This window comes from Erpetoichthys calabaricus, chromosome 1 (genome assembly GCF_900747795.2).
Source record: "Erpetoichthys calabaricus chromosome 1, fErpCal1.3, whole genome shotgun sequence".
NCBI classification, from domain to species: Eukaryota; Metazoa; Chordata; class Cladistia; order Polypteriformes; family Polypteridae; genus Erpetoichthys; species Erpetoichthys calabaricus.
Window position 1 is genome coordinate 113,260,863 of NC_041394.2, and position 12,372 is coordinate 113,273,234.

General features: G+C 36.8%; 1 protein-coding gene across 5 annotated transcripts in view; it reads right to left on the minus strand.

The window, feature by feature from the left end:
- cnot4b (CCR4-NOT transcription complex, subunit 4b) overlaps positions 1–12,372 on the minus strand; it is a 202,555-nt gene that overhangs the window by 63,792 nt on the left and 126,391 nt on the right. For 2 of the 5 annotated variants that reach the window (XM_028805263.2, XM_028805240.2), the window contains exon 8: positions 10,417–10,620. The exons of 2 other annotated variants lie outside the window; for them this stretch is intronic. In XM_028805263.2, the coding sequence (XP_028661096.1) occupies positions 10,417–10,620 (204 nt within the window). The remainder of the gene's footprint in view (positions 1–10,416; positions 10,621–12,372) is intronic. One more of the 5 variants, XM_028805248.2, reaches the window with a different exon arrangement.

Here is a 12,372-nt window from a genome sequence, read left to right on the forward strand (position 1 = left end):
TACAGGTAGTCCCCAGGTTACGGACACCCAACCTACAACAAACAAACTGGGCCGCAGCTGCGACTCATGCTCCTCAGTAACTGCCGCTCCGTCATCTTCGGCACGGGGACGCTGCAAGCGGTGGCTGGACGGAGGCTGGAGAGGGTTGATTTCACTGCTCGCGCAGTGTAGTGTCCGTCATGCGGCTCTCGGTGGCAAGCGGTTTCACTGCCCCCTGTTGTGGCTGAACGGAGGCCATAGAGGGTGAACGGGGAGGAGGGGGGTAGCACTGTAGTGTGCCTCGGATGGCTGCGTGTTGAATGGGGGCAGTGGTGCGGCGGGACACTGCAGGCAGCATACTGTAGTGGAGGGGACTGTGATGTGGGCTGGTGATGAACTGCCCCTCGCTGCCCCCATTCATTCTCAATAGCATGCCTGCTTGTACTGTTATGCACATAGCAGGAAGTTGTCTCATCAGTACAGGGTGGTCCAGATCTAACTCTGCAGATCCAGATCGTCTGGATGACTTTGATTTATGCAGGGACGATTCCAATTCGGCACGAAGACGATTCTTTGTGTCATCAGTTCGCACACTTCTCGATGGTCCGGGATTTTTCGGGTGATTTTCTATGTAATAAGCTGAATAAGTTATAGCGTAATGAAAATTACTTAATTACATACTTAGATCTGGACCACCCTATACATCAGATTTGGGGTGGGCGGTATGACCAAAATTCTATATCACGGTATTTTTCTAAATTATGCCAGTTTCACGGTATTAGACGGTATTTTTTTCCCCATGCATGAGTGGATGTTAACCACATTTTCCACTGGAATTACTGGCTAAGAATAACCTATTCCACTGTCAAGAGTATTGTACATTGTACAAAAAAAACATTTTAATGTGCACACAAATATTAATACAGGTTTGCATTGCCCCATAAAGTGATAGTTTTCAAGGGGGTGGCATTAATGGAGAAGGTATCACATTGCATGACAGATGCAGTCAAAATACAGAACCTTTCTATTGAACAAATTTTGCAAAAACTTAAACTATAATTTTGACAACATATTTTCAACCATACAAAGAGGCATTTAAACTTAGTAAAATATCCAGAAGTGCTTGTCAAAAGTTGTATTGCACTGAATATGTCTTAGAAAAGGAATAAATAGTAAATATTTTTTGTAAACCAACTACACTTTCTGTTAATGTTAACAATCTCTGTCCACTGACACGTTAAAGTGACTTTTTAAACAACTATCATCATTAAACTGCATAATATTTAAACTAATAAATAATAACAATAAAATAAATAATAGTATTATTACTGATAGTTGCACTATTACTTCAAGACTTCAAGCCCAGGTGCATTACACAGTATTCACCAAATTAAAATAAAATAAAACAAGTGTAACTTGGTGATGACATCTTTACCAACTGAACCATCATTTAGGCAAACTGCATTAATATGGACCTTGCTTCAAGCTAAGCTATATGCATAAATAATATACCTACAACTTGCATTTATAATGCTATTTGTGGTATAGCCCTACGGAATCGTATTAGGGACACGGTGAAGAAACAAATAATACGGACACAGGGAAGAAAAAAACAAACTATATGTCGAGAATAAAGTCAACATTTCCACTTTATTCTCGCCGTTTATGTTGAGATTAAAGTCGACATTTCCACTTTATTCGCATAGTTTACTTCATAATTAAAGTAGAATGTCGTAAACTAAACTTCTTCCTAAAATCAATGTTTAATTTACTAGATTTAGTCAAACCCCGTCATAAGTTAATGCAGCACATTAAATGCTTTGTGTTAAGTGTTCCCCGACCCAGTGGTTAATCACTATGCTTCTTAAACTGACGTCCTCCGCAGTAAGAGGAGACAGCGATCACCATACAGAATCCATTCACTTCATGATATTCCTGCTTTCTGAAAATTTAGAATGCTAAGATAAATACTTGATATCATTTTCATGATGAAATGCATTAAAGCAGGTATTAAACATGCACTGTAGTGAGGCGGTAGTGCTGCTCCCTAGCAGTAAGGGGTCCCCAGGTGTATGTTCAGTGTAGAGAACTTTATCGCAGGTGTGACGAGGCTCCAAAAAACTGGATGTATGAATGGGTATCGCACAGGTTTAACTTAAATAATGTATAAATGTTGGGTTTGTGATCTGGTGGTCGGAGACACGAACACAGAATTCAATGCATGTTCTTCTGAGCGGGCTTTCTTTATTGCACGCGTGCTGTCTCTATCTGACATACTAAAACCCCAGTTCCTATCCTTCCTTTTTCTTTCTCCACATAACCAATCACCACACGATAAACGTCTTTGTGAAATTAAAACTAGTTATAAACTTAGCCCACGGAGTGTTCAGAACTTTAAAAATATCTTCGTTATACATGTTTAATTATGCCATCCATTCAGAGTTGCGCCCATCTCTGAACGAGTCGGCAGCACATCGAAGGATGAACACAAGAAAAACATACACTAGCAGGGTTAATATAGCACAACAAAACCCCACATCCTACATGACTTTGAAAGGAAACTGAAGCACCGAGTAAACCCACCAGAAAAACATGCAAATGCAAGGCAGGCACGCCGCCGTGCCCCCATACGATTAATGCATGCTTTAACACTAGAATTACCAGAGCCTACGAAAAAACTCGTAAATCCGTCCCACCTTAAATCGCGTCTTAAATCCGTTTGCACATCTCCGCCAGAGTCCTTTGTCATCTAAATGTGCTGATAAACAAAAGCTACTAGCAGCCAGCTATTCCATCCCCCCACCGACTTAGAATGAACTTCTCCTAGCTCATGCCTTGCCTTGATTTGATTATCTGGGATTGAAGTGGAGTTTTAGAGTGGAAATAATTCTAGCGTTATTTGGAATACACGCATTTCATGTGTGTTCCGTTTCTATAGTAGTCTGTGCAAACACATTTTTAAAACAGAAACGTTTTTCATATTCTAATAGTAAATGACAAAATGTAGGCATAAACTATATAACGTATGAAGCCTGAAGTCCATATATCAAAGAAACACTTTCACAAAAGGTACAAATAAGAGAACACGTGCGCTTTTATTCAAAAATATAACTGCACAAAAAAAAAAGCCGCGTTAGCATGCCACATTGACACTCTTACTACAACCGCCGCGGTGGTGTAATGGTATCAGCTCCTGACTGGGAATCAGAGGGTGGCGAGTTCGATCCCGCACGGCTCCACTTCGAGAAGTGAACTGCTCTTATTCTTACAATTTTAGAATAACAACATAAATTTGATTTCAGTCTGTAACAGCCGGTGTAACTTATGATATATTTTTTTTTTAATTCACTTTTGCATTCAGAATCAATCCATACAACCCCATCTGACATAAAGAAGCACTATAGGTCTGCAGTGTACCACGATGCATACTACCGCCCCCCCCCCCCAAGGGTTCTGACACACAAATGCTGGCGAAGCTGCCTTCTTCGTATCTCACCGTCACTTGAAATCAGCAGTTCTTAGCATTGCACCACGCAAGCTGTCGTATCAACCACCAACTGTAACTTGCTTTCCTTATTCTTCGGTTATAGTCTTGAATAACAGTGCACTTTTATTTATGTGAAAACAGCTGTGTCAGATGGGGTTGTATGGATTGATTCTGAATGCGACTGCGAGAATGAAAAGTGAATTAAAAAAAAAAAAAAAAAAAAGCTAACCTTTACCAGTATCATAAGTTACACCAGCTGTTACAGACTGAAATCAAATTTATGTTGTTATTCTAAAATTGTAAGAATAAGAGCAGTTCACTTCTCGAAGTGGAGCCGTGCGGGATCGAACTCGCCACCCTCTGATTCCCAGTCAGGAGCTGATACCATTACGCCACCGCGGCGGTTGTAGTAAGAGTGTCAATGTGGCATGCTAACACGGCTTTTTTTTTTGTGCAGTTATATTTTTGAATAAAAGCGCACGTGTTCTCTTATTTGTACCTTTTGTGAAAGTGTTTCTTTGATATATGGACTTCAGGCTTCATACGTTATATAGTTTATGCCTACATTTTGTCATTTATTATTAGAATATGAAAAATGTTTCTGTTTTAAAAATGTGTTTGCACAGACTACTATAGAAACGGAACACACATGAAATGCGTGTATTCCAAATAACGCTAGAATTATTTCCACTCTAAAACTCCACTTCAATCCCAGATAATCAACTCAAGGCAAGGCATGAGCTAGGAGAAGTTCATTCTAAGTCGGTGGGGGGATGGAATAGCTGGCTGCTAGTAGCTTTTGTTTATCAGCACATTTAGATGACAAAGGACTCTGGCGGAGATGTGCAAACGGATTTAAGACGCGATTTAAGGTGGGACGGATTTACGAGTTTTTTCGTAGGCTCTGGTAATTCTAGTGTTAATGCATTTCACCATGAAAATTATATTAAGCATTTATTTTAGCATTCTAAATGTTCAGAGAGAAGGAAGATCATGAAGTGAATGTATTCTGTGCGGGGATCGCTGCCGGCGCCTCCTCTTAGTGCAAGAAGAAGTCAGTTTAAGAATCACTTAACACAAAGCATTTAATGTGCTATATAACTTATGAGGGGGTTTGAAAACATGTCGTCACACTATTACACAGTACCCAGGTACATTACACTGTATTGAAAACAAATAAAACAAGTACAGCTTGGCTTGCAGTATTATCCAGTAGTATAGAAACAGTATTTACACATCTGACCTTTTAAAACTAAAGTATCTCCAGGCTCTCTGTCCATTTTCACCACGCAGCATTCCTATGCTACCGCCCACTATTTGGTGGTGTAGCAGTGAAAAAGAGCCCTAGTGCAACAAATCTGTGTTTAGCGGTGTAGCAGTGAAAAAGGTCCCCAGCTGAACAGTTTCCCGATGCGCCATGTTCCGAACGTCGTTTAGGCAATTTAAACCAGTGTTGCGGTATAAGAAAAATCCATATCATAAAAAAAATAAAAAACGGTTTTCGGTATGAACCGGTATACCGCCCAGCACTACATCAGATGTGTTGACGATTGGTGCCTAATCTGCTGTGATAGCGTGTACAGTGCTGTACAGAAGAGCTCATCTTAACCTTTGGTCTTCACCCTTCAAGAATGTCTCTGAAACACAAATCTGATGCAAGTGCTGGTGCTACAGTAAAGAAGAGAAAAACCACCACCATTGAAAATAAAGTAGAAATAATAAAAAGATCAGAAAGAGGTGAAACTCCATCATTCATTGGCAGAGCACTTGGTTACAGTCGGTCAACAATAACATTTATTAAGGTACCTGTCCCGACTTACATATAAATTCAACTTAAATACAAACCTACAGCCCCCTATCTTGTACGTAACCCGGGGACTGCCTATATACAAGAATTTTCCTTTTAGACTTGATGCGAAGGACTGCACATTACAGTTATCCTTTACTTTATATAATAACAATAATTCTTTGCATTTATATGGCACTTTTCTCACTACTCAAAGTGCTCAGCAATTGCAGGTTAAGGGCCTTGCTCAAGGGCCCAACAGAGCAGAGTCCCTATTGGCATTTACGGGATTCGAACTGGTAACCTTCCTATTGCCAGTGCAGATCCCTAACCTCAGAGCCACCACTCCGCCGATTATATGGGTTTATGATCCCTTTCATTTATATTGTATGTGTATAATGTGTACAAAGTGCTTCTCCTCAATTACATGTTGTGTTACGCTACATATAAATTTCATTTAAATCGTTAAAAAAAAAAAAAACATATTTCCTCTAAATAAAACCCCAAGGAAAGTTACTATCTGCCCGCATTTAAAAATGTCATTCTCCCTATTGCCAAATTCTTTAGTTAGCATCCTTTGTCCCATCATCACCATATATATGATGATATACAGTATACTATGCATCTCCAGACACCTGAACATTTTGCACCCTTTTTCTAATTAATGCATGCATATTACCTTTATTTTATCTATAATGTCTTTGAAAAGCTCTTTAGTGTTATCATACTGTGTTCCATTTACCTCGGAAGATGGATGTCAGAGTTGGGAATGACATCACACCTGAGATAATCGTATTCCAGTAAAACATTTGGAAAATCAATATAGACATGTCCAGGAAAACCTTTGTTGTGTTTGCTGCATTGGAATAAATAGCTGTTGATGAGAATGCATTACACTGTATTTTGCATCCCCAAACATGTCCATAGTTACAATGGCATGCAAAAGTTTGGGCACCTTTGCTTAAAATGTTTGTTACTGTGAACAGATTACATAAGCAGATGAACTGATCATAAAAAGCCATAAAGTTAAAGATGACATTTCATTTCAGCAGATTAGTAAGATTAGTGTATTGATTTTATTTGGTACAATTATACAGTGAAAAAAGGAAAGAACCACCATGAAAAAGTTTGGGCTCCCCAAGATATCTGAGGTCTCAGGTACCAATATCTCACACCTTAATTAGCTTGTTAGGGCTATGGCTTATTGACAGTCACCATTAGGTAACCTCAGGTGATGCAAATTGTAAAGCTGCATAAATTCTCTGACTACTCAAACCTTCTCCCAATGATTAGCAGCCATGGGCTCCGCTAAGCAGCTGCCTAGCACTCTGAAAAATAAAATAACTGATGCTCACAAAGCAGGAGAAAGCTACAAGAAGATAGCAAAGTGTTTTCTCTTAGCTGTTTCCTCAGTTCATTATGTTACTAAGAAATGACAGTTAACAGGAATAGTGGAGGTCATGTTGAAGTCCGGAAGATCAAGAAAACTTGCTGAAAGAATTGCTCGTTGGATTGCTAGAAAGGCAAATAAAAACCCTTGTTTGACTGCAAAATACCTTCAAGAAGATTTAGTAGAGTATGGAGTGGTGGTACACTGTTCTACTTTTCAGCAGCACCTGAACAAATATGAACTTCATGGTAGACTCAGCAGAAGAAAAACTTTCCGGCATCCTAGCCACAAAATTCAGCACCTGAAGTTTGCAAATGATTTTTACATTTTGGAAACAAGTCCTGTGGACTGATGAAGTCAAAATAGAATTTTCTGATCCCATTGTGCAAAAGTATGTTTGGATAAAAACAGGGTGCCGAATACCAGGAAAAGAACGCTTCTTCAACTACTTTGCATATGGATGGATCTATAATGCTTTGGTCTTGTGTTGCAGCCAGTGGCACAGGGAACATGTCACTAGTAGAGGGAAGCATGGATTCAAATAAATAATTTCTGGAAGCAAATTTCATAACATCTGTAAGTTGAAGTTAAAAAGAGGATGGGTCCTACAGCAAGATAATGATCTGAAACACACCTCAAAATCGTTCTTGCCATGGCCCTCACAGTCCCCTGACCTAAACATCATTGAAAATCATTGAAAATCTGTGGCTAGATCTCAAGAGAGTAGTGCATGAAAGCCAGCCCAAGAATGCTGCAGAATTAGAAGCCTTTTGCATGGACAAATGGATGAAAACACCCCAAGTAAGAATTTAAATACTCTTAACTGGCAACAAAAAGCATTTACAAGCTGTTATACTTGCCAAAGGGGGTGTTACTAATTTCTGATCATGTTGATTACCCAAACTTTTGGTATTTTGTACCTGTGAGTGATTGAAATAAAAATGTATCTTGCTAAAAATATAAAGGAATGTGTCATCTTTAACTTTATGCCTTTTATTGATCAGTTCATCTGCTCTCTTAACTAATTTACAGTAACAGACACTTTAAACAAGGGTGCCAAAACTTCTGCATGCCACTATAGTGTGTGTGTGTGGGTGTGTGTGTGTATGACTGATTTAATGAGAAACAAATAGACAGAAATGCTAGTAAACAGTATAATACTACAGTTTTCAATAAAATGCATGGTGTACATTGCCCTGTTGGATTGCCGTCATTATCTGAAGCCAGACAAACTAGGACTTGACAGAACATCTGACTCAAATTCTGACTCCCGACTTCAAATGGAATGCAGCTCAAGATTCACAATTTTAATCATGATCCCTAAACTATAGTGTCTGTCAAGAAAATGTGAAAGATATTAACGATTAACTAGTGTAAGCTAATTGTAAGGCAACTATATTAGACTGTTTTTAACCTATGTAAACTTACAGAGCTACCACAACATGGGAATTGAACACATGTGCAAAACATATTTCCTGTTTTTCTTAAGATTTTTTTCTTACAAAGAAAAAAGTTTACATAAGAAAAAATAATTGAGTTTCTGTAGTTTGAAATAAAAAATCTCAGGAGTACAAATATCCAGTGTAACATTTGTTTTTTCGTATTACGTATACACACAGACACAATACACATACATAGCAAAGGACTGTGCTTCCTGCGGGCATTTACAATGGAAAAAAAAAATGTATTGACTTGCTTTAAAGAAAAGAAGGTAAGAGATGAGACATGACATTTCAGCTGTATAGCCTTCACACCTGCTGAAGGCCACAAAGTTGATATATTGTGTTCCTGACTTTTATTTTCATCATGGAAATAACCTCTTTTTTTCCTCATTTACACCTACAAACACACATTTTTTCTTTTAAGGAAGTTTGTTGTTGTGTGAGTGACTATGCTCCTTTATGGATTGGTATCCTGTCCAGGGTTGTTTTTTGCTTTATGCTTAAATCTGCCTGGACGTCTCATACCCCTTATGATTCCAGGGAAACGGAAGAAGCTGTTTCAGAAAACAAACCGACTGAAAGAAAAATAAAAATACATTCTTCATGTGCACAGAGGGGAATGGCCACCCATGATCCTGAAATGGACAAAGTTTCTAACAGTATTCTGTTGATATCCACAATACACGGATAAAATGTCTACTCTTGCCTACTATGCCTCTTTTAACCATGTCTATTATGTCATTTGTAATGAGCATTATTGTGCTCTATGTTCATTTTTTAAATTTTTTTTTAAACTTAACTGTTTGTTGCTATCTACAACCATGGATTCAGATAATAAGTGAAAATATTAGGGTTTCAAACCAAAGCACACCAAGTTGAAATGATTTTCCTTTCTAAAGTTCTAAAGAAAAACTGTTTTTTCTGGTTACTGGTATGTAAAAATATCCATCTGTCTACACAAAATGTTAATATTTGTGCACAGCTAATTTTTCTTTCACAACTGCATTAGATTACAAGCTAAACTTAGACTTGTGGCTTAACATAGGCTGCTTTTTTAAAAAATCTGAAATACGTGCACAGAGTAGGTTTTTATTTTCTGTTATTTTGGTATAGATTCAACAGCATAAATTTCTGCATGATTCACTAAATTAGTGAAGCTGTTCAATGTGGTAAACTCCAATTTGTTTTCATTTCCAGAACACTTTTTTCAATTACACACACATACATAAATACACATAATATGCACACCTTGCTCATCAATCTACACTCAATAACACCTAACGACAGAGACTGCCATGGACTCCACGGCTTGGTTTTTGTCCTGGTGTGCAGTGTGAATTGTTGGTCCTTATATAACCAAGTGTATGCCGTCTTAAATCATGTCCAATCACTTCAGGATTCCACAGGTGAACTCCAAAAAAGTTAATAACACATCAAGGATAATTAAAGCAAACAGGATGCACATGACCACAATTTGGAGTACTACAATAAAGTGTCTGAATATTTATGTTAATTGGAGATTTCAGCTTTTGACTTTTAATAAATTTGCAAATATTTCCGAAAAAAGGTTTTCACTGTGTCATTATGGGCTACTGAGTGTAGACTGCTGGGCAAAAATGGCAAATTTATGCATTTACTGTTTTGTAGATTTAAAGTGCACCCTGTATACATACATACATACATACTCACACAGAATATATAGATAAAGAAAATTAATTTTGGATTCCCAAAGAACTTTACGCATTACGCATCCCTTTAAACCTACTACCCAACGGGCTAAAATTGTTTCAATATGGCAAACGTGATGCTTTCATTATAATTAAATTGACATAAAAAAATAGAGCAAAAAAATTAAATGCACAATTTATGGACAATTCAAAAGCAAAAAGGGAATAAAGTATGAATTCCTGTATTACATGGCTTTTTCAAACACTAGATATTTACAGATCCTCACATAAAAAGTTTCTTTCATAGAATATTCCTATTTATAATGCACATTAATTTCAATATACGAAGATAGGATTACTTTTTTCAACATATTAGGATAGGAGTACTTGACTTTTCAATATCAATTACCTACGCTTTAATTTCATTTCAAAATGACATGTAAAGGCGATGCATTTCTTGAGACAACACACTTAGAACATTAGTTTCACATTTTAACTGCAAATAATTTATTGGATGTCAATCTTATTGTCCCTTTGAAAATACTATTTATGAATTACAACCACAATAGGCTGCTGTAAACTTTAAACAATGTGTTAGGAGTAGCAAAAACTGTGAAAGGCTGTCCCTGGAAGACTATCTGCAGTACTTAATTGTATTTGACTACCTGGCAGAGTCACAAGCTGCTGAGAAGGGGCAAAGGGTGGCTACTTGCCCCAACTCTGAATCAGGACCATCTGGCGTCATGTGTTCTTGATCTGAACCGTTATCAAGGATTGGGGGTGTTTTCCGGTGTTCAATCATCAAGCCATTTGCTGCTTTACTTGAGCTTTGTAATGATGGCCAGGCATCTTTGCTACTACTATTGGGTCTAAGGGAAAAGGAGAGACAGAAAGACAGAAAAAAAGAAAGGGAAAGAAAGACAGAAAGCAAGATTGGGGAAGGGGTAAAAAGAGATACATAAAAGACACACAGAAAGGAAAATGGAAAGAGAGAGAATGAAGGATGTATTAATAACTATTGCACTAACCCACCAATGTTTCTAGATTGTCCCGAGTTAAAACACCTGCTCTCATTTTGATTTTTAATTTTTAACTAATGCTGGAACAGTTTAACAATTAAGACAACTAACCCCTAACACAAACACAAAAGTGTTTACTATACATAAAATAGTACTTTACCAGCTGTTACTTGTCAATATATTTAAAATGTTTTTTATTCTTGCTACAAGTAACACAAAAATGGTGGAGTTTAATCTTAACAAATTTGGCTGACAGCGCAGAGTTGTACAGAATTTAAGACAGGTTAACCATATAGACAAAGCTAAGGTTTAGAGAAAAAATGAACAATATTTAATGAATATAAAAAAATCGGAGATACATTCTTACACCTTTTTACAATTTAGCTGTATACACGTTATGCTAGAAAATGCTGGAGGATGTAGTACACAAACAACAGTTATTTTTACTCAGACAATTCTTGTCAAAATTGCATTCAATTTAAATTAAAAACAGCACTTCTGCTATTAAAACAAACCAGATGTTAAAAACCGGGGAACAAAGAATTCATTATAATTAAAGAAGCAATAAAATACACCTCAGATAACAAAAACAAGAAGGGAAAAATAATGTTGGTAAAAGCATAGCTGAGAATGAGACAGTTTAAATAGGGAGAGACTATGTAATTAATTTTTACCACATAGATAACAGTGAAAAGTGGTTCCTTAAATATTTAATTCCACTTAAATATGCATGGAAAGTTGATCATAATATATATTAAAATATTATAACACTAACAACATGATTTTTGTAGAGAAGTGTTTAAAGACTCGAATTTCACAAAAAATATTACCAACTTTCAATAATATAACAGTTATCCCACTTGAGGACTCTTTTCATTCCATAATTTTCTTGATGCGTAGTTATACAAGCCTAAATTTTATACTAAAAACATTGTAAACTTTTCTCTCCACACAAAGTTATAAAGAGCTATAGAAAGAACCTCGACTGTGCATGATGGTTTGTATTTGTGATGCCTGCTAAGTATTTAAATGCCTTAATCTCACTGGAGGAGATTAACCAGTGGCTTTATTGTATATCCAAGAAAGTCTGAGTTCATTTTTAAAAATAAGTTATCTGTCCTTCATTATCAACAGATTCCAAACCTGAAATGGAAGAGAGAACACAAAGCCCGAACCCTACTCACTGACCTCTCAGAGGTAGTAACTAATATAGGTAACATTGTGAAGTGAAAAGAAGATGTTAGATGTAATCTTTTTTTTTTTTTTTAAAGAATACAGGTACAAACACAGAATGAAAAGGAGACGCAAGTTTTGTTTTGTTTTCTTTAATAGAAATACAAGTATGCACAACGTTAGATGTATTTGTTTTTATTTTTTTTTAAATAGAATACAGGTATGAACACAGAATTAAAACAAGACGTTAGATGAAGATGAAGGTGCGATTCCAAAATGCTTTTACCACGTCAATTTTCTAAATTCCAGAATCAACTATTTCCAGGATTGTTTTTCTTTCAGCGTAGACTGATGCCATTTCTCACTTTTTTTTTTGTTCACTCCAAACAAAACTCTGAGAAGCACCATTAAGTATTTTATGCTTCACAT